We start from the raw sequence: 27,958 nt of genomic DNA, 5'->3' as shown, positions 1-27,958 counted from the left end.
GGGTGGCCTCTGACCGGAGGTGGGAATGCGGGGAACTGCGCTGGTGCCAGGGCGGTCACTGCGTTGTGCTTGGAACTGGGGCCTCAGGGTCGGGCCTGTCTCCTCCCTCCCCCAGCCCTGCCCAGGCCAAGAGCAGAGGAAACCACACACCCAGCGCACACGTCTTTATTGGCCCAGATGGGGGTTCCCGACGCAAACAGGGGCCTCCGTCCTCACCGCCGCCGCAGAGCCGGGCCCCGCTGGCGGAGATCAGAGCTGGGGGGCGGCAGGGGTGCCCGGGAGGCCCTGGCGGCAGGGGAGAGGCCCGCGCCTGCTCCCCGCGCCCTCGTCCCCCGGGCCCCCGCGCCCGCGCTTGAGGCGCTGCCCCTCCTGGAACAGGGAGGCCACGTCCAGCAGCGCGTCCTCGATGTGCTGCCCCAGCCGGTGGGAGTCCTGGGGGAGAACGGCCGCGTCCGGGGGGGCGGGGGGCTGCGGGGGATGGGGAGGAGGGAGGGGGGGGGAGGAGGGAGGGAGGGCTGGGGGCTGGGGGAGGAGGGAGGGAGGACTGGGGGAGGAGGGAGGGAGGGCTGGGGGCTGGGGGAGGCGGGAGGGAGGGGGGAGGAGGGGGGGAGGGCTGGGGGAGGAGGGAGGGAGGGCTGGGGGAGGAGGAAGGGAGGGCTGGGGGAGGAGGGCTGAGGGCTGGGGGAGATGGGAGGGAGGGCTGGGGGCTGGGGGAGGAGGGAGGGAGGGCTGGGGGAGGAGGGGGGGAGGGAGGGGGGGAGGGAGGGAGGGCTGGGGGAGGAGGGGGGGAGGGCTGGGGAGGAGGAAGGGGAGGGCTGGGGGAGGAGGGCTGAGGGCTGGGGGAGATGGGAGGGAGGGCTGGGGGCTGGGGGAGGAGGGAGGGAGGGCTGGGGGAGGAGGGAGGGAGGGCTGGGGGAGGAGGGGGGGAGGGCTGGGGGAGGAGGAAGGGAGGGCTGGGGGAGGAGGGCTGGGGGCTGGGGGAGGAGGGAGGGAAGGCTGGGGGCTGGGGGAGGGAGGGAGGGAAGGCTGGGGGCTGGGGGAGGAGGGCTGGGGGCTGGGGGAGGAGGGAGGGAAGGCTGGGGGCTGGGGGAGGGAGGGAGGGAGGAGGGAGGAGGGGTCCAGGCTCCTGGGTCCTGAGGCAGGAGGTGGCCGGCGGGTCTCACCGTTTTTGTGCTGGATTTTTTGCTGGAAATGTGGAAGGTGATCGCGCCATCCCCCATGAAGATGTAAGAAACGCCGTAACCGTGGTCATTCACCTGGAGAGGGGCAGAGTGAGGGGCACAGAGGAGGCCCCGTGCCTCCCCCACTAGGAGGAGGAGGGGGAGGAGGAGAAGGAGGAGGAGGGGGAGGAGGAGGAGGAGGAGGAGGAGGCAGAAGGAGGCAGGAGGAGGAGGAGGAGGCAGAAGGAGGAGGAAGGAGGAGAAGGAGGAGGGGGAGGAGGAGGAGGAGCAGGAGGAAGAGCAGGAGGAGGCAGAAGGCGGAGGAGGAGGCAGAAGGAGGAGGAGGAGGAGCAGAAGGAGGAGGAGGAGGCAGGAGGCAGGAGGAAGGAGGAGGAGGAGGCAGGAGGGGGAGGAGGGGGAGGAGGAGGAGGAGGAGGAGGAGGAGGAGGGGGAGGAGGCAGCAGGAGGAGGAGGAGGAGGAGGAGGAAGAGGAGGAGGAGGCAGGAGGAGGAGGAGGAGGAGGAGGGGGAGGAGGAGGAGCAGGAGGAGGAGCAGGAAGAGGAGGCAGAAGGAGGAGGAGGAGGAGGCAGAAGGAGGAGGAGGAGGAGGAGGAGGAGGAGGAGGAGGAAGAGGAGCAGAAGGAGGAGGAGGAGGCAGGAGGCAGCGCCCGCCTCCCTCAGGGCGGGGGCTCCACTCACAGGCCCAAATCCTCCCCCGGAGGACACGTAGTCGGGGTAGTTGTGGACGTCGAACAGGTGGGCTTGCTGGACGGGGATCTGGCTGGTGGCCAGCTGCCACTGCTCCGAGTGAACCTGAGGGAGGAGGCGGGTCACAGACACCCCTCCCCCAAAAGAGAAAAACAAACAGACTCGCAGGTCCGCGCCCCTCGGCTCCGCTCCAGGCCACAGGGCCCTGTAGCCCTCTCTGACCTGCCCCCCTGGCTGCCCGTTCCCCCTAAATCTGCCCCCACCTGCCCTCTGCCCTTCTCCCCCCTCCGGACCGCCCCTTTCTCCGGCCACGCCCACTGCCCAGGCCACGCCCTTCTTCCAGGTCTCAGCGTCCCTCTCCCTGGGACCAGCCCCGCCCCTCTCCCCGGCCACGCCCACTGCCAAAGGCCACGCCCTTCTTCTATTATAGGTCACGGAGCTCTCGCCTTGACAAGCCCCGCCCCTTCTATCTATGACCACGCCCCTCTCCCCGGCCTGGCCTCTTTCCCTTCCCTCTCGGCCTGGTCATCCTAGCTCTCTCCTCCGCTGTAACCTCCTTTTTCCAACTTCCCCGTCCTTGCCCCTACGTGCCTCCCTGCTCCCGGGGTTCACCACTCCCCTGCGCCCCAACCTGGTCCAGGAAGGGCGCAGGCAGGCGGAGGAGCTGGGACACGATGAAGAGCGCGAACAGGTGGCGGTCGACGCCCTGGCCGCTCATGGCCGCCTTCAGCAGGGCCTGGTGCTTGTCCACCGCCAGGCGGAACAGGGAGAGGCGCTGCGAGTCCTGGGGTCCCCGGAGGTCACAGGTCATGGAAAAACAGGGAGTGGGCTTACTGCGGGGAGGGGAGGGGGTCTGTCACACCCCTGGCCTCCTCACCCCAGCTTGCAACACCCCTACAAGGCGAGACAGCAGCTGTTTTACAGGTGGAAACGGGCTCAGTGCGGGGAAGTCACCTGCGCGGGGACACAGGGCAGAGCAGAGGCAGCGGGGTCCCCAGGTCTCCTGAAACCCCTCCCACTGAACCACACAGGCGGGGAGAGGGAGCAGAGGTGCCTGGGGCGGAGGGGGGGGGTGTGTCTGAGCAGAGAGGGAGCAGGAGCAATGGTGCCAATGGCAGTCACAAGGTCACACCGGGTAAGTAATCATCAGAGGGCTGCACTGTGGCCAAAGGGCTCCCTCTAGGGTGCTCCCCCAGTGTCCTGCGAGACCCCATTCAAGTCTATGTCAGTCCAGCCTGTGTGGCTCAGTGGTTTAGTGTCAACCTATGAACCGGAAGTCACGGTTTGATTCCTGTTCAGGGCACAGGCCTGGGTTGCAGGCTGGATCCCCAGTAGGGGGTGTGCAGGAGGCAGCTGATCAATGACTCTCTCTCGTCATTGACGGTTATCTCTCTCTCTGAGATGTGTATATATATATATATATATATATATTTATATATATGCCTGAATCACACTATGCTGAACCACACTGTTTCCCCCATCAGTGAGCTCCTCAAGGTCAGAGCCCGCCTGTGCGCCCCGCCCGGCGCCCTCAGCGGGCGCTCCGCGCCCATCCGCAGGTGCGGGCGCGGACCGGACATGACGGAGGCCCCGGAGGAGGCTCACACCAGCGGTCGCCTCCCGGGCCTCCATGGCTCTCACAAAGTCGCAGGCTTCCCGGGTGCAGGACCTCACCGTCTCCGTCCGGCCCTCCAGGAACAGGCGGGTCATGGCTGACTCGTACGTCAGGCAGAAGCGACCCCTGTCCTGGGGGACAAGGAAAAGAGGAGCCTGTCATGTGGGCTCAGGGAGTCCCCCAGACGTGACCCCCCTCTGGGCTCAGGGAGTCTCCCCAGACGTGACCCCCCTCTGGGCTCAGGGAGTCCCCCAGACGTGACCCCCCTCTGGGCTCAGGGAGTCTCCCCGACGTGACCCCCCTCTGGACCCACAGCCTCCGCCCTCCCTGCCCTGAGTGGCTGGGAGAGAGGAATGGGGATGGCAGACCCGCCCTCCGGGGCGGCTTAGCTGGCTGGCGTCGTCCTGCACAACAAAAGGTTGCTGGCTCGCCCCGGCTGGTGTGGCTCAGTGGCTAGAGCGCCAGCCCTCGGACCGAAGGGTCCAGGGTTAGATTCTGGTCAAAGGCGTCTCTCTCATATCCATGTTTCTCTCTGTCTCTCCCTGTCCCTTCCACTCTCTCTCTCTAAAAAAAATCAATGGCTAAATATCCTCGGGTGAGGATTAACAACAACACAAAGGTTGTAGGCACCATCCCCAGTGGGGCGGCATGCAGGAGGCCGCCGATCAAGGTTTCCCTGTCACATCAATGTTTCTCTCTCTCCCCCTCTCCATTCTTCTCTCTCTCTAAAAATACTAAAGGGAAAAAATAATAATAAATAAAAAATAAAAATAAAATAAAAGTATTAAAGAGCCCTGACCGGTGTGGCTCAGTGGATAGAGCGTCGGCCTGCTGACTGAAGAGTCCCAGGTTCGGTTCCGGTCAAGGGCATGGACCTGGGTTGTGGGCACATCCCCAGTAGTGAGCGTGCAGGAGGCAGCTGATGGATAGTTCTCTCTCATCGATGTTTCTAACTATCCCTCTCCCTTCTTCTCTGTAAAAAATCAATAAAATATATTTTTAAAAAATATATTTTTTAAAATAGCTCTGGGCGGGGGGAGACAGTGGACCCACAATGGCCAAGAAGGGTCATGAAAGGGGCTGACGCGGGGGTCTTGGGGCGCCAGGGCACCGAGGTCCGGAGGGGGTGGGGCAGGGAGGGGACCTGACTGACCCGGAAGAGGGCCAGCTGCAGAGCCACCTGGACGAAGCTGTCGGAGGACAGGCGGCAGCGCCTGATGAAGCCCTTGCCAAAGCGGGAGAAGGGGAAGACGTGGCAGTCAGTGTCCGCGGACAAGGCCTGGGCTCCCCTCAGGGCGAGAGAGAGGGACCGGTGGACCTGCCGGAGGAGGGAGGGGAGGCGGGTCAGAGATGGGAGTGAGGCGCAGGTTGGGGGCCAGGCCGGAAGTGGTGATGGGAATGGAGGTCGGGTTGGGGTGGATCCTGGAAATTGGGAATGGAGTTGAAGGGCGAGGCCCGTGGTCAGCAAACTGCGGCTCGAGAGCCACATGCGGCTCTTTGGCCCCTTGAGTGTGGCTCTTCCACAAAATACCACGGCCTGGGCGAGTCTATTTTGAAGAAGTGGCGCTAGAAGAAGTGTTTTGAAAAAAATATATTTTATTGATTTTTTTACAGAGAGGAAGGGAGAGGGATAGAGAGTTAGAAACATCGATCAGAGAGAAACATCAATCAGCTGTCTCCTGCACACCCTCCACTGAGGATGTGCCCGCAACCAAGACACATGCCCTTGACCGGAATCGAACCTGGGACCTTTCAGTCCGCAGGCCGATGCTCTATCCACTGAGTCAAACCGGTTTCGGCTAGAAGTAGTTTAAATTTAAAAAATTTGGCTCTCAAAGGAAATTTCAATCATTGTACTGTTGATATTTGACTCCGTTGATTGATGAGTTTGCTAACCACTGGGCTAGGTTAAAGGTGGAGAAAGGCGGGAATGGGGTTGTGGATGGAAGGAGGCTGAGGTTGGGCTGGAGCTGGGATGGAGGGAGGGCTGGGGTTTCAGGTGGGTTTGGTGTTGGAAACAGGACTGAACTGAGGATGGTGATGGTGATGGTGACGGAGTTGGGATGGAGATGAGCTTGGAGTGGGCACGGGGTTGGGCAGGACTGGATCAAGAGGTGAGGTTGGGGTTGAGGATGGCATTGGTGGTGGGGACAGGGCCAGAGCTGCGGTTGTAGGAGATGAGGTTGGTCTCGAGGTTGAGTTTGGGGGGGAGACTGAGTTTAAGCGTCAAAGCCAGGAATTTGGGGACTCGGAGGGGAGGCCCGGCCCCCCAGACTCACCTTGTCTGGGAGGTCCCAGTGCAGCCGCTGGGGCCGGGGCAGGGCGGGCTCAGGGTGGCCCTTGCAGTGGCCGTCCACCGAGTAGCCCAGCTGAAAGCATTCTGTGGCCAGAGTGAACTGTGTGCAAACGCAGGCGGTGAGCGGCCCCCCTCCCTCCCTCCCTCTGGTCCGTCTAACCGGGACCTCTTGGGCCAGGCCCTCTAGCGCCGGGGTCTGTCTGTGAGGAGAAACCCCGATGCTCCCAGGTGGGCTCTCAAGTTCAAGTCCATCGAGAGCCGAGTGAAGCTGACACCCAATGGCGCCTCCTATCCCTGACCCCCTCACAGGCTCAGAGGCCCCGCCCTCCTGGGGACCCCCTCAGCATCCATCTGACTGTGCAGGGCCCACACCCTGCTTTTTATTATTGTTCAATATTGCTAAATACTTTATTTTTTTAAAAAATACATTTTTGTTAATTGCAGAGAGGAAGGGAAAGGGAGATAGGAATATCAATGATGAGAGAGAATCATTGATCAGCTGCCTCGTGTACGCGCCCCCCCCCCCCCCCTCGCACTGGGGATGGGGCCCCTCAGCCCAGGCCTGTGCCCTGACTGGGAACCAAACCGTGACCTCCTGGTTCATAGGTTGACGCTCAAACACTAGCCACGCCAGCAGGGCCTGCTAACTATTTTAAATCAACCCAATCGAGCACCTGCCGAAACAGGTTTGGCTCAGTGGGTAGAGCGTCGGCCTGCGGACTGAAGGGTCCCAGGTTCGATTCCGGTCAAGGGCATGTGCCTTGGTTGCGGGCACATCCCCAGTAGGGAGTGTGCAGGAGGCAGCTGATCGATGTTTCTCTCTCATCGATGTTTCTAACTGTCTATCCCTCTCTCTTCCTCTCTGTGAAAAATCAATAAAATATATTTTAAAAAATTTTTTGTTAAAATAATAAAATAAAAATATATTTTTTTAAATGGATAATTTAAAAATAGATAAATCAATTAAAAAGATAAAAGGAAACCCAGCCTTTCGCCGGTGGGAGGGGAACCTCAGGCTCGGGGAGGGGAGGAATGGGTGAGGCCGCGCAGCCCAGCTCAGAGGCGGCTCCAGCTCCTCCCTGTTCTGGCCTCAGAACATTCCGGATTCAGTCCTGCCCTGCAGCTCCTGGCTCGGTGGCTGGGCACATCTGCTTCCTTCTCTGAGTCCCCCCTGTCCACCCAGGCTCCTGGTTTCTGGGCAGCCCTGGCCGGTCTCTCCCCTCTCTCCCCCAGCCTCTGTTTTCCTCTGACCCTAAGTCCCAGGGAGGAAGGTCCCTGGAAACCCGGGTGGGGGTCCCCCGACCGCCCTACCTCCCACATGTGCCCTGAGACGGGGCAGTCCGCCCACGAGTGCTCCACGCTGAGGCCCAGCTTGCCGTTGGAGAAGACGATGAGGGTGAAGGACTTGTCATACCAGCTGCGGGAGAGGTCACAGAGGTCACCAAAGGGGGGGGGCGGGGGGAAGTCGGGGTGCCCCGAGGGTCCTGTGGGATTTCCAGGAGGGGAGACTTTTCTGGAATCGGGGCTGGTGTGGGATCCCCAAGAGGGCGGGGCCCCCAAGGGGAGGCTCTGGACGGGCGTGGAGGCCGGCCCGGGGCGTGGAGAGCGGGGATTCTGCGAGGACGGACCCGGGAAGGTGCGAGGCTCGGGGTGCTGGAGGTCAGGGCGCGGTCCTGGGGCTCAGAGACCCGGATGACTGGTGGGCATCCAGGAAGTTCTCTGAGGGTCTCAGGTCTTGGGGGGGAGGGTTGTTTTGGGGTTTGGGATGCCAGCATTCAGGTCTGGGGGTTCCGGGTTCTGAGTCTGAGATCCCAGTCTTGGGGTCCGGGTCTGGGGTTCTCTGGGTCTGAGGGTCCAGGTCTGGGTCTGGGGTTCTCTGGCTCAGAGGCCCCCAGGTCGCAAGCCTTTGAGTCTGGGGTCCTCAGATGGAGGGGGCCCTTGGGCCTGGAGGTACCCTGTCTGGGGCTCAGGGTCTGTGCGTCCAGGGCCCAGAGCATCAGGCCCAAACCCGGGTCCGGGTCGCAGGTCGGGGTGGGGTCCAGGCCCCGGGCGGACTCACCGGTCGTGGCCGCGGCCGGCCAGCAGCGCGTGCGCGTAGGCGTCCAGGGAGGCGGCGGGGTCCTCCCGGGCGAGCCCCGCGGGCTCCGGGTCCAGCGAGACGAAGAACGCGGCGCCCTCCACGGCCTCCAGGGCCTCCGGGGCGCAGCCCTGCAGGGCCCTCCGCGCCTGTGCCCACACGTCCCTGCGGGGAGGCGCCTGAGCCCGGCCCCCCAGCCCCCGCCCACAGCCCCGGGGTGACCCCCAGCCTCGGGGTGACCCCCCCAGCCTCAGGGTGAGCCCCCCAGCCTCAGGGTGAGACCCCAGCCTCGGAGTGACACCCCAGCCTGGGGGTGACCCCCAGCCTCGGGGAGACCCCCCAGCCTCGGGGAGACTCCCCAGCCTCGGAGTAACACCCACAGCCTCGGGGAGACCCCCCAGCCTCGGGGAGACTCCCCCAGCCTCAGGGTGAGACCCCAGCCTCGGAGTGACACCCCAGCCTGGGGGTGACCCCCAGCCTCGGGGTGACCCCCCCAGCCTCGGGGAGACCCCCCTCACCGGGGCGCCGCCGTCAGCGCCGCCAGGTGCTCCTCGTGGGCACACGCGGGCGCCGGGTCGTCCAGGATGCGCTGGAACTGCTGCTCCAGGGCGCGCGGGGGCAGCAGGCCGCCGGGGCCGTGGGTGGCCACGCGGAAGAAGCGGCCCCGGTGGAGGACCGCCACGTGCCGGCTGTCCGGGAGGTGGCGGAGGTGGTCTGGGGGGACAGGAGGCAGAGTGTGGAGGCGGGAGGGTTGGAAACATTAAGAAGAAGACTACTAAGAACAAAATAAAAACAAAAAAAGAAAAAATTAAAACAAAAACAAAAACCAAAAAAAACACACACAAAAATAAAATAAAAACAAGCAAAAAAGAAGAAGAAGAAGAAGAAGAAGAAGAAGAAGAAGAAGAAGAAAAAGAAGAAAAGAATAGCAACTGTGAATAGCAACTGCAGCCCTGACCGGTGTTGCTCAATGGATAGAGCATTGACCTGCGGACTAAAAGGTCTGGAGTTCCATTCCGTTCAAGGGCATGTACCTTGGTTGTAGGTGGCATATATCCAGTGGGAGGTGTGTAGGAGGCAGCTGATGGATATTTCTTGCTCATCGATGTTTCTATCGATAACTCTCTATCCCTCTCCCTTCCTCAAAATCAATGGAATATATTAAAAAAAAAAAAAAGAAAAAAAAAGAAAGAAAGAAAAGAAAAGAAAAAAGAAGAACAACTAGGCTCTGGCTGGTTTGGCTCAGTGGCCAAAGTCTTGGCCTGCGGACTGAAGGGTCCCAGGTTCGATTCCAGTCAGGGACGTGTACCTTGGTTGCGGGCACATCCCCAATAGGAGGTGTGCAGGAGGCAGCTGATTGATATTTCTCTCTGATCAATGTTTCTAACTATATCCCTCTCCCTTCCTCTCTATTAAAAAAAAGAAAGATATATTTGAAAAAAGAAAAAAGACAAAAAATGACTGTCCTTATCCCATTTGAGAGACGGGGCGGCGAGGCCCAGAGAGGGTGACTTGCTCAAGGTCACAGGGCGAGGAGGACGGCGCTGGGATGCCAACCGGGGCGGCGGGCTCCAGAGCAGGTCCCTTGGCGGCTGCACGTCCCGCCCCCAGAGCCAGACGGGGAGGCCTCACCTTTCCGGGCCCCGGGGACCCGCGTGGTGTTGAAGATCTTCTCGTACTGGGCGGAGCACAGGGGCCGCATGCCCATCAGCAGCGTCTGCGGGAGACCAGGGCTCGGGAGCTGCCCCCCAGGGGCCCCGCAGCCCCGCGGCCCCGGCCCCGCCCCCGGGGCCTCACCGGCAGGATCTCCTGGCGCTCCAGGCGCTGGCGGTACAGCAGCAGCGCGTGCACCGCGTTCCCGGCGCGGGCGGCCTGCACCGGGGTGGGCGTGACGTACAGGAAGTCCTGGGCGCCGAGGGGGGACAGCAGAACGCCTGGGGTCAGGCTTGCCCCAGACCCCCCCACACAGGCCCTGCTCCCCACAGAGGGCGAATGGGGAACTCAAGACTGTGATGTGGGTCCCTGACCCTAAACCCCACATTTTAGGAGCCCCCCCCCCCACCCACCGTCTCCCCCTCACCATCATGTAATAGTTGCTGTTCACCATCAGCGGGTTGCGGGAGCGAAGGTACACGAACTCTTCCCACCAGTCGCTGACCTGGGGATGGGTCACACAGACACGAAGCTGGGGTGACGGGGCCCATGCAGGGGGGACAGGGGGAGGGTCCAGCCACCCGAGACTTGGCTGTGTCTAACGGGGAGGGCGGGGCCCAAGGCAGGAGGCCAGCCTGGTTAGTCACTAGCAACACCCTAGAATAGGGGTGTCGAACTCAATCAGAGAAGGGGCCAAAATCTAAAATCCAGCCTAAATCGCGGGCCGAATGGTTTACTGAACAGTCATAAACTGTCATTGTGATGGAAACGCAGCAGAGTGCAGTGATGACAGCGCGGTTCGGGCCACATTGCAAGGCCTGGCGGGACGGATTTGGCCCGCGGGCCTTGTGTTTGACACATGTGCCCTAGAAGCTAGCCTCAGGCTGTGAAATATCACGCAGCTGTTAAAAAGAACAAGCTAGCTCTCACCAGTTTGGCTCAGTGGATAGAGTGTCGGCCTGCGGACTGAAGGGTCCCAGGTTCGATTCCGGTGAAGGGCATGTACCTTGGTTGCGGGCACATCCCCAGTGGGGAGTGTGCAGGAGGCAGCTAATTGATATTTCTCTCTCATCGATGTTTCTAACTCTCTATCTCTCCCCCTTCCTCCCTGTAAGAAATCAATAAAATATATTTTTTTTTTTAAAAAGAAAAAGAACAAGGTATCTCCATATTACCGACACAGAGTGAGCACCAAGGCACACTGCCCATGGCAAAGGCTGGGCACACAACAAGACATGTTTATCGATCCCATCTGAGATTAAACAAAGCAACAACCAAGCCCTAACCAGTTTGGCTCAGTAGATAGATAGAGCATCAGTTTGCGGACTGAAGGGTCCCAGGTTCGATTCCGGTCAAGGGCATGTACCTTGGTTGCACCACATCCCCAGTAGGGGTTGTGCAAGAGGCAGCTGATCAATGTTTCTAGCTCTCTCTCTCTCTCCCTTCCTCTCTGTAAAAAATCAATTAAAAAAACATATATATAAACATCAGAGCATAAAGGGAGGGCTCACACTGTTGGCAGAGGAGGGTGTTCAGAGTACTGAGAGTGCAGAGGAGGTTGGTCTATTGGAGCATCTGGGGCTGGGTTTTCATCATTGGAGCGCGGGGGCGGGGCTGATTGAGCAGGGGGCGGGGCCCAGAATGCCTGGCGTCTGGGGCCTCCAATCGCCGCAGGGCCTCAGGACTGAGGGCGGGTCGGGGGCGGGGCTTACCCCGCCGGGGGCGGGGATTGGCTCAGACTCCGCCTTCCCACAGGCACTCACGTAGTTGGACGCCCACCAGGACTTGAGCCGCAGGTACCACTGCAGCAGCGCCGCCTGCAGCCGCAGGAACTCCTGCGCCAGGCCCGCCGTCCAGGCGAAGTCCTCGTCCGAGAGGACAGGCCTGACGGACTCCAGGTACTGCGGGAGGAGGCGGAGGAGCAGGTGGGTCACACCCCAAGCGCCCCCCAGCCCGCCCGGCCGCCTCCCCTCCCCTCCAGGGCCCGGCCCACCTTCCGCACGGTGTCCTGCGCGGAGGGCACCGGCTGGCGCGGCAGGGAGCGCTGGTAGCTGAAGAGCATTGGGTGGCGGCCGGAGAAGATGCGGACCAGGGCCTGGGGGAGAGGGAATTGTGGGTCATTAAACCCACAGAGCAAATGCGACAGATACCCACCCCCCCAAAAAAAGGGGGGAGGATGGAGACCTAGAGAGAGGGGGACAGAGACCCAGAGAGAGAGGGGGACAGAGACCCAGAGAGAGGGGGACAGGGACTCAGAGAGAGAGGGGTACAGAGAAGGAAGCCCCCCAGGCCCGAGCAGGGCTCTGCCCTCACATACCAGCCAGGTCTTGGTGGGCGAGGACATGGCCCCGGGGGGCTCCAGGAGCCAGCCGTGGTAGGACAGCAGCAGCCTCAGCGCCACGTGGAGCGTGAAGATCAGGGCGCCCCACAGGCAGGAGGCGAACAGGGCGGCCGCCAGGACCCCCCGGAGCCGGTGGTGCGGTCCGCCCCTGGGCGGAGAGAGAGGGTGGGCGGTCTCCCGGCCTCAGACCCTGCTGCCAGCCTCGCGGGCCCCACCCTTCCCCATGGTCCTCACTGGGCCCTGGCTGCCCGAGGCTTCTCTTGGGGAACAGTCAGTCAGAGGGCCCAGGGTCCTCCTTTGTGAAGGAGGCAGGATCCTCTCTCAGCCCCTCCTCCTCCTCCAAAGACTGTGGGGACCCCCGCTTCTAAAAGCACTCCTCAGGGTCTCATGGAAATTGGTGGGTGGTTATGTAGTATTTCTGCAGAAACCGGTTTGGCTCAGTGGGTAGAGCGTCAGCCTGCAGACTAAAGGGTCCCGGGTTCGATTCCGGTCAAGGGCATGTACCTTGGTTGCGGGCACATCGCCAGTAGGGGGCATGCAGGAGGCAGCTGATCAATGATTCTCTCATCATTGATGTTTCTCTCTCTCTCTCTCTCTCTCTCTGTCTCTCTCTCTCTCTCTCTCTCTCTCCCTTCCTCTCTGAAATCAGTAAAAATCAAAAACGAAAAACTCCAATACCTAAACTGGTGAAGTGTCTTACCTAAAAGTGACTAGCAGAGTTCACACTTGCATTAATATGCAAAACCATATGAGACATTTTCTAGTTTGTCACCATCCCTCTTAACAAGCAGCAGCCAGGATGGAAAGCAGAAAGAAAAGCACCTCCTTTTTTACTGAGGCCGTACCTTTAGTGATCTGTCCCAAAGTAGCAATCAGAGGTTACTTTTCCGTAGCGGGCACAGCACACTGACAGAGCAACTTACCAGGTGCTGGGAAAGGAACCAGCGAGGTTACTGGGCGGAAGTGGGAACTCACCAGTCTGGCAGCAACTCTTTAATCTTCTCCGTCAGGCCCAGGGAAGGGTCCAGCTGGAGGTACCAGGCGAACTGGATCGCGCTGAAGAGGAAGAGCCAGCTGAGGGGACTGGCGGGGAACACACCAGAGAGGAAGTCGTTCTGTGGGGAAGGGAGAGCATCCATGCAATCGCGTTCTCTGAACACAACCCTCAGACACTGATCGAGCGTCCAGCGCGTGCTTGCTTCCGAGCTGGGTGCCCAAGACGCAGGGGGCAGCAGAATGATCTAGAGTCTGTCCTCAGGGAGGTCAGTCAAGAAACCGGTTTGGCTCAGTGGATAGAGGATCGGCCTGCGGACTGAAGGGTCCCGGGTTCGATTCCGGTCAAGGGCATATACCTTGGCTAGGGGCACATCCACAGTGGAGAGTGTGCAGGAGGCAGCTGATCGATGTTTCTCTCTCATCAATGTTTCTAACTATCTCTCTCCCTTCTTCTCTGTAAAAAAATCAATAAAATATATTTTAAAAAGAAAGAAAGGATGAAGTCCTAACCAGTTTGGCTCAGTGGATAGAGCGTCGGCCTGCGGACTGAAGGGTCCCGGGTTCGATTCCGGTCAAGGGCATGTGCCTTGGCTGCGGGCACATCCCCAGTGGAGAGTGTGCAGGAGGCAGCTGATCGGTGATTCTCTCTCATGGATGTTTCTAACTCTCTATCCCTCTCTCTTCCTCTCTGTAAAAAATCAATAAAATGTATTTTTAAAAAATTACTTTTGTTGCTACTTCATAGCTGTAAATGTGCTACTGTTACGAACCGTAATGTAACTATCTACTGAGAGAACCGCTGCTGTGAGCCTAAGACCATCGGAAAACACAGATATTTACATGGGGGGTGGGCAGAGATAACTTGTACATAAGCGAAGGGCTGAGTGCAGTGTGTCAGACAGCGCTAGGCGCTGTGCAGAAAAATAAAGCAGAGAAGGGGTCGGGGGGAGGGCCTGCATGGCGTAGCTCGGAGCCAGGCATTCAGCAGGTGCTCAATAAGTGTCACTACGGCGATCCTTTCCATCGCTACTCTACTGTTCCTTGGGGTTTATTTACTTGTCTGCCTTTGGCTTGGCAGGAAACATTACAGGCAAATGTGGTTATTTTTGTTTCTTTCTTTTTTGTTAATCCTCACTTGAGGATACTTTTTTTCACTGAGAGAGAGAGAGAGAGAGAGAGAGAGAGAGAGAGAGAGAGAGAGAGGGGAGTAACATCGATGTGAGAGAGACACATCAACTAGTTGCCTCCCGCACCCACCGGACAGGGGGTGGGGAGAAAACTGTAACCCAGGTTACACCAACCACTGAGCCACCCTGCCTGGCAGGACCACCCACTTTAACTCCTGCAGATGAGTGGGAGAGCTGAGAAGTGCACCGTGGGAAGGGGACTGAGTTCTAGAAATTGGGGTGGAAGTGGAGTTGGGGGTGTGGGGAAGGCGGGGGTCCCAGAAGTGGGTGCAAGCGGTGAGCAGGGGTCCCCGTGGAGGAGGCTGAGGACCCCAGACCAGAAAGCAGCTGTAAGGAGCCCTGGATGGGGACAGGGCTCCCGGAAGCGGAAGCAGGATCCCGGGAGGGCGGCCACCCGCAGCCCTGCTCACCCAGAAGCGGGCGAGGTGCCTCTTCCAGGAGCGCAGTCCGGACAGGTAGATGTCCTGCAGCAGGGCGCCCGGGGCCGCCTCCGCCCCCGAGGGCAGCGCGGCCCCGAGGCCCACCGCCTGGTGCGCCTCCGCCATGTCCCGCCGGCCCTGGGAGGACAGAGGCCCTGAGCTCCCAGCCCGCTGCTCCCGCAGACCCGGGGGGCCAGGCCCCAGGCCCTCCTCCCTCAGACCCAGCCCCCAGCCCCTCCTCCCTCAGACCCAGACCCCAGCCCCTCCTCCCTCAGACCCAGACCCCAGCCCCTCCTCCCTCAGACCCAGGGGTCCAGGCCCCCAGCCCTCCTCCCTCAGACCCAGGAGTCCAGGCCCCAGGCCCTCCTCCCTCAGACCCAGACCCCAGCCCCTCCTCCCTCAGACCCAGACCCCAGCCCCTCCTCCCTCAGACCCAGGAGTCCAGGCCTCAGGCCCTCCTCCCTCAGACCCAGGGGTCCAGGCCCCCAGCCCTCCTCCCTCAGACCCAGGGGTCCAGGCCCCCAGCCCTCCTCCCTCAGAGCCAGGGGTCCAGGCCCCCAGCCCCCCCTCCCTCAGACCCTGGGGTCCAGCCTCCCCTCCCTCAGCCCCAAACAGCTCCCCGGTCCTAAGCACCTTAGGGTCTGAGGGTCCCGGCCAGACGCTCGGTGTTGGGGGGACCTCCGTGGGGGACCTCTGTGAACCCACACACAGGCGGGAGGGCTAACTGGTGTCTGTGCTGAGGATGCGGTGCGGGGGCAGTGCCTCCTCCCAATAGAGGACTTTCAAAATTCGGAGGTGGAGCGGGGGGGGGGGGGGGGGGGGGCGGCGGAGAGGGGGAGTCCGTCCAGGGTGAGTTACGGGGTCTCCGAGGAAAATATCAGTCCTGGACTCTCTTAAAACAAACACCTGCCAGACGCTGGCACTGCCCACCCGTTTCCGTTTCCCGTTCCAAGGCCGGGTGGGGTGGGGTGGGTGAGGGTGGAGTGGGGTGGGGTGGGGTGGGTGAGGGTGGAGTGGGGTGAGGGTTGGATGGGGTGGGGTGGGTGAGGGTGAGGGTGGGTGGACTGTCTATCATGCACCCGCTTCGGGTTGGCCCGGCGCCCCCTCCCCCGCAGCAGGGGCCGGCGGGGGTGGGGGAGGGAGCCCTCCACTGCGCATGCCCCGCAGCCAGGGATGCTGCGAGGACAAGTGATGGAGAAGCTGGACGCCCAGCCTGAGACCCGGGCCTCCCGCCCCGCTGCGGCTCGGCCCCTCCCGTCCGTACTTACTCCGCCGGGCAGGCGTCCGCCGATGGGGTCCTGGGGACCAGGCCGGCTCACCCCTCCCCGACCCCCGGTGCGGAGCGCCAGGCCCGTCCCCCACTCGCATAGAGATGTGCGGCCCAGGGCGGCGAGTCCGCGACCTGGCCGAGGGGCTTCAGGGGTTCCTGCGCGCCCCGATCATCCACCACCCAGGACCCCCGACTTCTGTCCAGCGTGTGCCTCCCCTGGTTGTCCCCGCCCCTTCCAATCCGGCTCCCTGTCCCCGCCCCCCGAGCCCCAGCCTCCAATCCCCTCCCGGCGTGGGTCCCCGCTGTCCCTCTATCCCCGCCCCCTCCCAATGACGCGGCGCTGTCCCCGCCCCCCGAGCCCCAGCCTCCAATCCCCTCCCGGCGTGGGTCCCCACTGTCCCTCTATCCCCGCCCCCTCCCGATGGCTCTGCGCTGTCCCCGCCTCCCGAGCCCCAGCCTCCAATCCGCTCCCAGCGTGGGTCCCCGCTGTCCCTCTCTCCCCGCCTCCTTCTCCATCAGCCGCCGGCAGCATCGGTCCTCTGAGCCCCAGGTTCCCGGGCTCCGGTCTGTCTCCCCCGGGGAGCGCGCTCCTTTCTCCTCCGGAACGGGGCTTACCCGGGGACTCGCAGCCCACCTCCGGTAAAGCCCAGTCACGCGCGTGGGGTGTCCAGGAGCTGGAGCGAATCTCCGCCCTGCCATCCCAGGGAGGGAGGAAAGCTGGTTTGGGATCAGACAGAGCCAGAGCTACCCACACAAGGTGCAACTGCGCTGGCGCGGAGGAGGCGGCTGCAGAGTTAGATGGTCAGAGGGACTCCCATGAGGGAAAGTGTGCATGGCACAGGGGGGAAGTGTTAGGGGCGGGACTCAGGTGGTCAGACCAGAAAGAGCAAAGACTGAAACATGGGTATCACCTTTTATTTGGCTTGGGACATTAATATTCTGTCCATGCTGGTTCTGGGGTGCCCCTGGGCCCAGCCCAGTCACAGGAGGGGAGAAATATGATATCTGGGCAAGTCCATGTAGAACTAGGAGGAAACTTGGGGTTGTGGCCCCAATATACAGATGGGTAAACTGAGGCTAGGAGAGGTGCAGAGGTGTTCAATGTCACCAGCAAGCTGAACACTGCAGGCCTCACTGCCATGGGTCCAGCCCAACTTTCCTGAGCTCCTTGGCGGAGGCAGAGCAGGGCCAGTACTTGGTCTCTGGCAGGTGGTACATTTGGCATGTCCCAGGGAACAGAGGGCCACCGAGGAGAGTGATACCGAGGCACGAGCAAGCCACTAGAGAAACGGGACCGGCAACCGATAGGGCAGATCTGAGGGGCCTCCCCATTCCTAGCCGGACAGCCCTGGCCTGAGGGCTCCTTGTAGGCATGTTCCCGACACCACCAGCCTTTAATTTTTAACTGATTTTTTACAGAGAGGAAGGGAAAGAGATGGAGTTAGAAACAATGACGAGAGACTTCGACCAGCTGCCTCCTGGACACCCCCTACTGGGGATGTGCCCGCAACCAAGGTACATGCCGGTGACCGGAATCGAACCCGGGATCCTTTAGTCCACAGGTAGACGCTCTATCCACTGAGCCAAACCTGTCAGGTCACCATACCCTTTCTCACCTGCCCAAGGAGCCGGGTCCCCCAGGCTGGAGGGAGCTGTAACAGCAGGTGGGTGTTGGTCACCAGAAGAACCAGTGAGGGAAGGGGGGCAGGGCAGCCCTCCTCCAGGGTAAGATGTAGCTCAAGGAGTCAGGGACCGACCCCCACCTCCCAAGAGAAAAACAGGCCCGTTTCTGGGGCCACATGGGGCCAGAAAGGCAGGATAAGAACCCAGACCCTCCCCCTTCTCCTGAACCCAGACACCCCCCCTCCTCCCCCTCCCCCTCCCCGGGGAGCCCTCAGGGTGCTGGGTGGTGCCTCAGGAGAGGCAATTCTAAGGCCTAGGAAAGAGGGACGGGACAGCTGACATTTTTCCTTTTTTTAATGTTTCATGATTTTTTTTTTTTTTTTTTTTTTACAGAGGAAGAGAGAGGGATAGAGAGAAACATCGATGAGAGAGAAACTTTGATCAGCCGCCTCCTGTACACCCCTTCCTGGGGATGTGCCTGCAACCAAGACACATGCCCTCGACTGGAATCGAACCCAGAACCACTCAGTCTGCAGGCTGACACTCCATCCACTGAGCCAAACCCGTGAGGGCACAGCTGACACTTTCAAGTGGTGTCAGCATCTGGTTCTGAGGAAAGGGGGGGAGGGCTCCAGTATAGACCAGACCTCACCCTCACCCAGGGAGACCCCGCCACCCAAGGGCCCTGGGGACAGGGACAGAGCCGGGCTCAGCACTGCCAGAGTGGACACCAGCCTGGAAGAACGACCAGTGACCTGCAAGCCCAGGTTCAGCAGGCAGAGTAGGCGCTGTGCCAGGCAGCCCAGGGGCTGGGGTGGGGCTGTGGACGAGGGCATGGGACGGTGGTGGATGAGGACTCCCGCCTGGCACGGGAAGGTCATGGGACCTTGGTGCCCACCTCTGAGTGGGGAGGCTGTTACCCTAAGATGGGACCCCACCTCGGATACCCGCCCCCCAAAGGAATTCTGAGCCCCAGGGCGACTCCTCTGCAGCTCAGTGTCTTAGCTGCCCAGGCAGCCTGGCATGGCACTGGAGGGGCCTGGACAGAGAAAACAGGAATCGTGTTGGGGGAGGCAGGAAATGGCCTTCTGAGAAGCTTCAGGGCCCAGCTGTACAGGGAACCCACACCCAACCCGCCACCAGCCTGGCAGTGCAGCTGGAAGCAGCCCATGCCCAATGGGCACTCGAGATAATAGTGACTCAGGCAATGGGGGGGGGGGGGGGCACAGACTCACTCTCCTGGGGAGGGCAGGGGGGGAGATCCTAGGAGGGAGCAAGAGGTGAGTAGGAACAAGACTCAGGGCTGTGGAGAGACAGAACTAGACACAGCGAGGACAGACCTCCAGCCGTCACCCGGGTACTCCTGGCGGCTCAGACTGAGACCTCAGCACCTGCACACAGAACCCCACCCCCCGGAAGCCACGCTGTCCCAGCTGAGGATTTATTGGCATAAATGTAACCATATAAAAACATAAGTTATGAAAAACAGTCACAAGGTGCCCTCCCCCCACCCTCCCATCCCGGGCCCAGGCCCCTGTGACTCCCTTCGGAGAAAGGGGCGGAGGGGGTCCCGGACCCTCAGAAATGCCGCGGCCTCTGGGCCCGAGGCCGGCCGGCCGGGGTGGGGGACACCGGGCGCTCTCAGCGCATCCGGTAGTCGGTGGAGCAGGACAGCTCGCACAGCTGGCCCTTGAAGTCCAGGTCGATGGTGAAGTCCAGGTCGCGCTGCGGGGAGAGGGGGACATGAGGGACCGGAGGGCAGGCAGGGACGCAGACTGTCCGAGCCGGGAGGGGATGGGGGGGTGCAGGCCTGTGCCCAGCCTCCCTGGAGGCCCGAGGGCCCTGCTGTCAGCCCATGGCCAGGACGGAGATGCCACATCGCTGGTCCGAGCACCCGCTCTGGGCCGGACTCCGGGCAGCACCCCTCCTGGTCCCTCAGGCAGAGCTCAGCTGCCTGGCCTCACTCAACTGCTTATTCCTGAGAACCACCCCATCAGCAAAACAGCACGTCTCCCCGCGTAAAAGCGAACCCCTCTCTCAACCGTACTCCCTCCTCCTGGAAACCTGACAGCAAAACGGCCCCCACTGGCCTCACTCCCCCTCCCCTGCCCCTGCCCCGAAGCCGCCGGCTCTCCCCGGGAATGCTGCCCTCCGTCCCCTCACCCGCCTCCCTCTCCCCCCTCAGGCTCTGTCTCTTCAGTTTGGGGGGTCTTAGCCCCCACACTACCGGCACTGGGGCCACTCCACCATCCTGTGCACCCCAGCCTCTACCCCCCAGATGCCATTAGCACCCTCTCGGCTGTAATACCCCCCAGGTCCCTAGTGGCCAACAGCATCCGGGGTACAGGGCCCTGGCTGCGAGTCCCTGCTTTAACGCGCTCGTCTCCCTGACTTGGGAAGTGGGTGCCTTTTGGGCCCCATGTTTTGGTGCAGAGCACGCTCCCCTCAGGAATCAGACCCTCCTCCTCCCACGGAGGCCCAGCTGGAGCCCGAGTCTGCCCCCGTGGGTGGCCGCTGCACGCGGCCAGGGGCGCAGGAGGGACAAGCGGCCCGCCCTCCCCTGCGTCCCTCGATCCCAGGCCCAGGCTCTCCTCTGGCCTCCTCAGCCGATCCCCCTCGCCAGCTTGGCCCAGTCCCTCCAGCTGCCATCACCAGTGACTGTGACCACGTCTAGATCGGGAGCATGGGGGGGGGGGCAGGGGTGCAGCAGGGGTCCCCAGAGCCTGCTCCCAGGAGGTGCTCAGTCCAGACAGACCCGGGAGCCCGGACAGGCAGAGGCGCCCCCAGTCCACCCCGTGCCCAGCCTCACGTTGTTCTTGGCGTTGGGCCGCATGCCGATGGTGCCGAAGATCTCCTCGCCCGTCTTCACCGTCAGGTAGTCCTCCATGTAGAACACCGTCTGCTTCCAGTGCGTGTACGGGGACTCGGGGCCTGAGGGCAGAGCCGGGTCAGCCGGCTGGCCCCCGCGCCACCCTGGTCCCGCCCGCCCCTCTGCCTGGCACCCCCCCCCCCGTGGCTGCTTACGGAGCGCTGACTGTGGCCAGCTGCCCGTGAATCCCTTCACCACCCCCAGTCCCGCCTGGGCCTGGTGGGGAAACTGAGGCGGAGCGGGGCGGACTCACTGGTGGAGAAGCCGGTGCGCTTGTGGCAGCGTGTGAACTCGATGTTGAAGTAGGCCACCAGCGCGTGCACGTAGTCGTTGCGCTTCACTTGCAGGCAGAAGGGCGAGGTGAAGGTCAGGTCCTCCACCTTCACCGTGTAGATGTCCACCTCCTGCGGGACAGGCCGTGAGCGCCCTCCACCTCGCCTGGCCCAGGGCCCGAGGCCTTTCCCTCCCCTCCCACCCGAACCTCCACCCGAGTTTATCCCCGGACCTGCCGCTTCACTGGATCGGCCGTTCACCCCTCCCCACGGGGCTCCTGCTTCTGTGCCCCGCCCCGCCCCGCCCACATAACAGCCGGCAGGTCTATCACCAAAGTGGCAGCTGCAAACCAAGCCCATCAGACGGTGCCTCGCCCGACGGCTCCTGGCCTGATGCAGCCTGAGGCCGGGCCGGTCAGGCACCCGCTCATCCCGCCTCCTCTCCTCACTCCTCCGCCCGGGCTGCCTGCCTCACAGAGTGCCGTGCGACGTGGCAGGGAGGGAGCTCAACACCTGACCGCAGCCAGGACGCTTTCCTTGTGACATCAGCTCGCTCCTGGCCGCTTCTTGCATTTGGTGCTCGGGCGAGCCCCGCAGGGGTCTTAGCTGCCAGCCTGTGTTCCCCTGCAAAGTGTCCCCGGCAGGGCAAGCCCAGCTCCATGGGTTCCGTCTTGGAACCACGGGCCCTGGCTGGCCCAGAGCGTTTTCATGGGTGACACGGCTTCGCTGGGCCTCTAGCCTCACCCTGGCTGACAGGACCCGAGGCCAGCACTCTGCGCCCTGACGTCTCCCATGCGGGACAGGAGCCGGTCCTTCCTCGGCTCCAACCCCGGGGGACCTGGCCAGCCCATCCCCTCACCTTGATGAGGCAGGCGTTGGTGACCAGCTGCTTGGGGTCCACCACGTCCACCAGGGGCTCCTTGATGGCCACGTCTTTGATGCAAGACATGTCAAAGCCATACACGTTCTCCCACCCTGGGGGGAGGCAGGGAGCAGGGGTGAGCACGCCAGGCGCCCGGTCAGCCGGAGCCCGCCCCAGCCCACAAGCTCCTGGGCCCGAGCTCACAGTGGATCTTGTAGTCTTTGTACTGCCGGTCCTCGATGGCCGTCACGTACAGCGTGGCCCGGTCTGGGAAGATGAGGCCATCAGGCGCCTGTGTGAGGGCAGGGTGAGGGGGTGAGGAGAGGGGGCCTTAACACTGCAGCCCAACCTCTCCCGTTTGGCTCTTTATCCGCCTCCTCTGAGCCACTGACACCTCCCGCCTGGGCTCCTGCCCGGCCTCAGGGTCCCCTGCTCTGCTCTCGCCCCGAATCACTCCCCACATGGCTGTCAGGTGGAATCATGGGCACCTAAACCAGACCCTGCCCGGAGGTTCTCAGGGGTCATCAGAACCCGCCCTGCTCCTGAGAGGGAAAGCAATGTCTCATGAGGGTCCACAAGGCCCCTCCACCCCTCACCTCTACCTTCACCTCCTACTGTTCTTCCAGATGCTCATTTCACTAGCTTCCCTGCTTCTCCTCCACACACAGCACATCCTGCCCCAGGACCTTTGCACTGGCTGCAGTCCTGCCCAGTGTGTTCTTCCCCTCAGATGCAGAGCCTGTGTGGCCGCCTCCCCTCCTCTGATCAAGTCTCAGCCATCTCCTTGGGGATTCCCTCTGCCTGGCACGTCTCTGGTGTGAGAACCTGAGGGACTCACCCCGCCCCCGTCCCTCCCTGCCCCAGCGCTAGCACCTCCTGACCATCTCCCTGTCACCATGTAGCTCCCAAAAATTGTTCTACTCGTTTGCCTGTGGGCCCTCCAACATCTGCGACGGCGATCCTGTGTGGGACACACCTGGCCCCCACGGACCCAGGCCACACGCACTCAGGACCCCGCCCCACGCCCGCCTGCGGGGCCTCACCAGCCACTTGTCTCGGGCGTAGAGCACGGTGTTGAGCATGGACTCGTAGAAGAGACAGTAGCCCATCCACTCGCTGATGATGATGTCGACCTTCTCCACCGGAAGCTCCACCTCCTCCACCTTCCCCTTGATGATGGTCACCACTGCGGGGGCAGAGAGGGCACAGCCTGTCCGACCGCCTCCCCCTGGGGACCCCACTGGGGCAGCCCTTGTCTTCTGAAGCCTCTTCAGAGAACTCCGCCAGCTGAAGCAACCCTGGTCGCTCAGTTTTAAAATCACCCACTCTATATTTCCTGAGCCAGGAGCAGAGATCTTACGTGGATTAGGCAGTGGGTGATGTTCAGGTTTTGCCGATAACAGCGTGATCATCTATTAGAAACATACACGGCAGGATCTAAATGGCATCACATTTGGAATTTGCTTCCAACGGACATATTTACAGCCGAGTGTTGGGTACAGGGGGTCACTATACTAGTCTTACTGAGAAAGAAAGAATCGCTTCAGTTACTAAATGCCAGGAGCCTTCACACTCTGCCCCTCACACCTCGCAGGTGGGAACTCAAAGGCCATCTCGGCAGCATCTACCAACTTCCATGTCTGACCCATGGGACAGAACTTTTATAAACGGACCTCACAGATGTGCCAGTTGTTGTGGAACGGCATTATACGCAGGAGAGGAAGCTCTCAGCCCGGGTGTGTGTGGATCAAAAAGAACAAGATCCTCTCAACGTCCTGCAACATGTTAACCGACACGATGGCCAGAGAGAAAGCTGGTGTGGCTCAGTGGTTGAGTCCCAACTATGCACCAGAAAGTCACGGTTCGATTGCTGGTCCCAGGAGGGGGCATGTAGGAGGCAGCCAATCAATGATTCTCTCTCATCACTAATGTTTCTCTCTCCCTTCCTCTTCGAAATCAATAAAAGGGTGTGTGTGTTTTTTTAAATAAGAAAAGGCAAAGGGAAAGACTTGCGTGAAATGCCGTGTGTAAAAATGACGCACGTGAATGTAAAAACCTTTACATGCATGTGTGCGCGCAGTTAGAGGCCTGGGAGTGTTGGCTGAGCTCCGAGAAGGGCGGCTGGGCGCCTTCTCACGTGGGCCCGCATGACCTCCTCGCTGAAAAATCCAAAGACCGCTTCTTGCCTGACGTTGCAGAGGAAGGCGCTAAGTCTGGGACTTCAACACTTAGATGCTAAGACAGCAGAGCCTGCTCATCAGGTTTCGGGCTGAGAAGGCTGAATTCTCAGAGCCCACCGGAGAGGACAAGCTGAACTGGCGTCTAGCGGCCCCCTCCCTCCTGCCCAGGGCCCAGGGGAGCTGCGCCCGCCCGTGCCACCCGCACACACCCGTTCTCCTCCTGGGCTCACCGTGGTCTAACTTGTTGGCTTTGACGATCTTCACCGCGTAATCGGAGATGCTGGAACACTCGATCTGGGGGGTCCAGGGAGAGGTGAGGATGAGCCCCCCCTTCTCCACGGTCCCGCCCCCTCTACCCAATCCCTGAGCCCCACGGGGACCTTTCCGCCCAGGGCCCACGCCCACCCAGCTGCCCAGGACACTCACCCCGATGACCCTGCGGGCCCCGGCCTTGGCGGCGAACATACAGAGGATGCCCGTGCCCGAGCCCACGTCCAGCACCACCTTGTCCTTGAAGAGGTGCCGGTTGTGGAACATGGAGTTGCGGTAGGTGAGGGTGCGCACCTCGTCTTTCAGCATCTCCTGGGGGGAAGGCCGCGGAGGCACCATGAGGGGCCTGCGCTCACAGCTGCAAACGGGGTGTCTGGCCTCTGACATGCTAACCGTTTGGAGAGCCAGAGCTCAGGCCTCCCACTTGCTCAGTCCCTTTGGAACAAGTCTTTTCCTTGCCATGTGCCTCAGTCTCCCTATCTGTCAAATCAGACCGGACAGACTAACCTCCCTTCCAGATCAGCCAGGCTCTACCACTGCCTCCTAAGCCTCAGTTGTATTTGCTTTGAAAAGTCCTCAGCAGCCGAAACCGGTTTGGCTCAGTGGATAGAGAGCATCGGCCTGCGGACTGAGGGGTCGCGGGTTCGATTCCGGTCAAGGGCATGGACATTGGTTGCGGGCACATCCCCAGTGGGAGGTGTGCAGGAGGCAGCTGATCAATGATTCTCTCATCATTGACGTTTTTATCTCTTTCTCTCTCTGAAATCAATAATCCACTGACCTGTACACCCAGGACAAAGAAAAACAAAAAAGACCAAAAGAAAAAATCCTCAGAATCCATCCCAACCACTGGGCCGGCAGCCTCTGTGAACCAGAGCAGAGAAGCCATCTGCAGAGACAGGAGCCGCTGGGAGGACAATCCCACCGCTGGCCACTAGGGGGCGGCAGAAACCAGCCTGCCCGCCCGCCAGCTGCATCCCAGCCAAGCTCGTGGGCTCCCACCCCTGCCTCTCGGAGGGATCCTGAAGAGCACCTGGCTAACCTTGGTCTCCAAGGCAACCGCAGGGAGAGCAGACCCCAGGGTGAGCTTGGGGCATGCGCAGAGGGGCAGCCTGCTGCCAGGGAAGGCAGGGTGCATGGTGGGAAATTCAGTCCCAGCCCTCCCATAAATTACCTCCCCGGATTCAGCAACCCTGGAAGCTGCCCGCACGCACGCACCTCGTGGATTCCAAAGTGGGCGTAGGAATCGAAGTAGTAATCCTTGGACGTCATGTCCTCCGCGTTGGGCTTCTCGGTGCATTCCGTTTGGCCACAGGAGACCTGAGAGAGGGAGGACAGGGCGGTGGGTCAAATCTGGGCTCCCCAACGCCTCGTAAGCCTCCAGGTCCCTACTTCTCCCTGGAATAAACGCCCCAAATCATGGCAACCCTACAGCTCCCATCTAACGCTTGCCTCCCCAGAACCCGAAAGCCCCATATTCCTATGACAGGGAATGCCGACACCTCAGCCATGCCTACCATCTCTCCAGTCTCTCTGCCCCCGTCTCTAGCTCAGCCCACAGCTGGGAGGGGAGGGGAAGGCAGGACTGGAGCAGACACGGGGAAGGGCAAAGGGGAGCTGGAAATGGAGTTAAGGAAGCGGCCAGTCTTGGGGAAGGCAAGGTGGGGGCCACGGACCTGCAGGGAGTGTGTACTGCGTGTTTTCGGGGGGCAGGGGGCAAGCTGGTTTGAAGCAAGAGGGATCATGGTTAGACCACGAGAAAGGGCCTGGTGTGTGCAGGTATCTTATAAGGGGAGGGGTCTCACAAAAGGATATTTACTTCTTCAAGAGGCGGCTGGAGGCTCATCCCATTAGCCAAGGTGGCTACAAAATTCTAGGAGAGAGGACAGGGAGAAAGGGTTAGCTACTGGGAGCGGCTAGGGGCAGGCCAGGCCAGCGATCCTGGCCGGTAGGCGAGGGGAGTGTTTTCTGAGATTTTCCTTTTCCGTGGGGGGGGGAGTGGGGGCAGAGAGAGCAGGTCTCGGGGCAGGGCTGTTTCAAACAGGGAGGGGCGAGTCGGGGGAGGAGAGAGGGCTTCTGTCTCAGCTGTGGCTGGAGAGATGGCGGACGGATCCCAAGCTGCCCCTCTCTGGCCGGGCATCTGACCGCGCACCCCTCCCCCACCCAGCCCAGAGGATCTGGCACCCACCGGGGGCACACAGGCACTGCCAGCTGTCACCCCTCCATCAACTAATCCCCCAGCTTAGGTGACACTCCTGACCCTGACACACACACACACACACACACACACACACACACACACCCGGAGCTGAAGAGCTGGCTGGCAGAGCGCACCCACTGGGCACCTGCCACTTCTGGAAACCGGCCTCTTTCGTAAGAGGATTCCGGCATGGAGATGTGGCACCCCCACCGCAGCTGGCACCCGGACCCCAGCTCCCCCTCCTGCTTGGGCTCAGGAAGCCCCAAATGAAACCAGTTGGGAGCCAATCTCCTTGCTTATGACCGCTCTGCCCAGATTCCCGGGGGGAGAGGCTGCATTCTGGACGCTCCCGCCCACCTCCTCCCATCCAGACACACATCGCAGGCTCGGAAGCCCCCACGTGAGACAACCCGGGGGGAATACTCCCCCCCTATTCAGGCCCTGGTCCGGGAGAGCCGAGGGGGATGGGAGTCATTGGAGTGACCCTGGGGAGCTGCCCTCCGAGCCCAGAGGCCGACCAAGGCCAGGGGTGAGAATCCGGCGGCCCCCACCCGATGACAGCCGTGCCCAGGCTGCGGGGAGCGCCAAGCCGGGGGGGAGGTGACCCGCAGGGCCCAGGCCCCACCCCATCCCCGCAACCAGCCAGGATGCCCACAAAGGAGGGCGGCCGTTGGGGGGATTCCCCGTTGGGGCTCATTTCTCAACATCACTCATCTCCCGGCCACACTCATCTCCCCAAATAGCTGGAGCCCGGCGCCGGAGCCAGCCCGCATGGCGGCACGAGAACCCCCATTTTGGGAAGCCATTTCAGGCATCCGGGCTCGGACCCTCAGACATGGATTCTGGAGGGGGGCTTGGGCGGGGGGAGTACATCTCCCGCCTCCACCAATGCCCAGAGGAGGAATGGGGGGAGAGCTCGCGGCCTCCATCACGCAGACCCCCTCCCCGCAGCCCCCTCCCCTCCCCCGCGGGCGCCGGCGGGGAGGGGGGCTCGGAGACACGCCCCGTGAAAAAGACGGCCCTCCCACACGCCCAGAGATGGCCACCAGGGGGTGCCTGGCGCCTTATCGGGAGAGATCGCCTTCAGCTGGAGGCCCCGCCGCCGCCGCCGCCGCCGCCGCCGCCACCGAGAGGTCACAGGGGCATCCCGATCCCCCAGCCCCCGAGGATAATCCAGCGACAGGAAACGGGGAAGAAGGGGGGGGGCGCGCAGAGAAAACCAAGCCTTTGTCTCCCTCCAATCCGAACCCCAAAAGTGCACAAAACCCGGGCCGATGCCTAAGGAAATGCCCCATTCCCGGGAGGGGGGATGGATGGATGGAGAGGGTCCTGACACACGGCCCCTTCCAGGAGGCCCTGGGCTCAGTCCCACTCGGAAATGGACGTCGCGATCCCCGGGAGGCGCTGGGGGGCCCAGAAGGGTGGGAGCCCCCCCCCCGGGCGGCCCTCCCCCGGCCGGGGGCGGGGCCTTTGTCCCGCACGTGGAGCCCGCCCGCCGGGCCACCGGGCGCGGCACACCCCCTCCCCACCCGCCGCGCCGCAGCCACGTGGGGGCCAGGCCGGAAGCGCCCCCAGCCCGCCTCCACGTGGGGGGGCGCGAGATCCGCGTCCGGGCGGGAGACCGCAGCCCCCCCCCCAAAGCTGGGGAACCCGCACCGAGACGGCGGCCCCGACCCGGAGCATGTGGACCCCCTCCGCACGGCGGGAGGCCTCGACTCCAATCCACCGACTCACAGCCCCTTCTCCAAGCCGTCCGCCACCGACCCCCAAACCGGCCTCCGCCGCCGGCCGCGTTCCAGACGCTCACCTCCATGATGCAGTTCGCGGTCTCGGCTGCCGCCATATTCACCCGCTCCTGCTCCTCGAGCCGCCGAGACCCCCCCCCTTCTCCGCACTCTCCCGAGACCGCCTTATACCGGAGGGCCTGGGCCCGCCCACCGCGGCACCGCCAGGAGATCTCA

At 62.0% G+C, this 27,958-nt stretch overlaps 2 protein-coding genes across 8 annotated transcripts; both read right to left on the bottom strand.

The window, feature by feature from the left end:
- Positions 1–19: 19 nt before the first annotated feature.
- On the bottom strand, positions 20–15,947 carry CPT1C (carnitine palmitoyltransferase 1C). Of its 4 annotated transcripts, none has more exons than XM_045577137.1 (20): positions 15,720–15,947; positions 15,085–15,144; positions 14,443–14,589; positions 12,825–12,964; positions 11,826–11,997; positions 11,502–11,603; positions 11,272–11,409; positions 9,936–10,013; positions 9,653–9,760; positions 9,488–9,572; positions 8,374–8,569; positions 7,838–8,020; positions 7,090–7,195; positions 5,762–5,878; positions 4,636–4,800; positions 3,473–3,613; positions 2,499–2,651; positions 1,859–1,972; positions 1,164–1,256; positions 22–432 (listed from the first exon to the last, which is right to left on the bottom strand). In XM_045577137.1, the coding sequence occupies exons 3-20, from the start codon at positions 14,575–14,577 to the stop codon at positions 250–252; spliced, it is 2,409 nt and encodes an 802-aa protein (XP_045433093.1). In that variant the 5' UTR covers positions 14,578–14,589; positions 15,085–15,144; positions 15,720–15,947; the 3' UTR covers positions 22–249. The 4 variants fall into 4 exon arrangements, with proteins under 4 accessions (XP_045433094.1, XP_045433093.1, XP_036281610.1 ...); XM_036425717.2 differs by having other exon boundaries at positions 3,479–3,613; positions 15,720–15,886; XM_036425714.2 differs by lacking the exon at positions 15,085–15,144.
- Positions 2,867–27,958, bottom strand: PRMT1 (protein arginine methyltransferase 1). Of its 4 annotated transcripts, XR_006740771.1 has the most exons (12): positions 27,805–27,921; positions 25,617–25,670; positions 25,016–25,117; positions 23,954–24,109; positions 23,758–23,821; positions 22,391–22,533; positions 21,552–21,639; positions 21,345–21,460; positions 20,467–20,617; positions 20,154–20,275; positions 18,921–19,069; positions 2,867–2,879 (listed from the first exon to the last, which is right to left on the bottom strand). XR_006740771.1 is itself a non-coding variant. In XM_045577159.1 (11 exons), the coding sequence occupies exons 1-11, from the start codon at positions 27,838–27,840 to the stop codon at positions 18,986–18,988; spliced, it is 1,116 nt and encodes a 371-aa protein (XP_045433115.1). In that variant the 5' UTR covers positions 27,841–27,921; the 3' UTR covers positions 18,772–18,985. The 4 variants fall into 4 exon arrangements, 3 of the variants coding, with proteins under 3 accessions (XP_045433115.1, XP_045433116.1, XP_036281651.1); XM_045577159.1 differs by lacking the exon at positions 2,867–2,879 and having other exon boundaries at positions 18,772–19,069; XM_045577160.1 differs by lacking the exons at positions 2,867–2,879; positions 25,617–25,670 and having other exon boundaries at positions 18,772–19,069; positions 27,805–27,958.

This window comes from Pipistrellus kuhlii, unplaced genomic scaffold (assembly GCF_014108245.1).
Source record: "Pipistrellus kuhlii isolate mPipKuh1 unplaced genomic scaffold, mPipKuh1.p scaffold_m20_p_84, whole genome shotgun sequence".
NCBI lineage: Eukaryota > Metazoa > Chordata > Mammalia > Chiroptera > Vespertilionidae > Pipistrellus > Pipistrellus kuhlii.
Note: the sequence above shows the minus strand (reverse complement) of the source record. Positions and strands in the feature narration are given on the sequence as shown.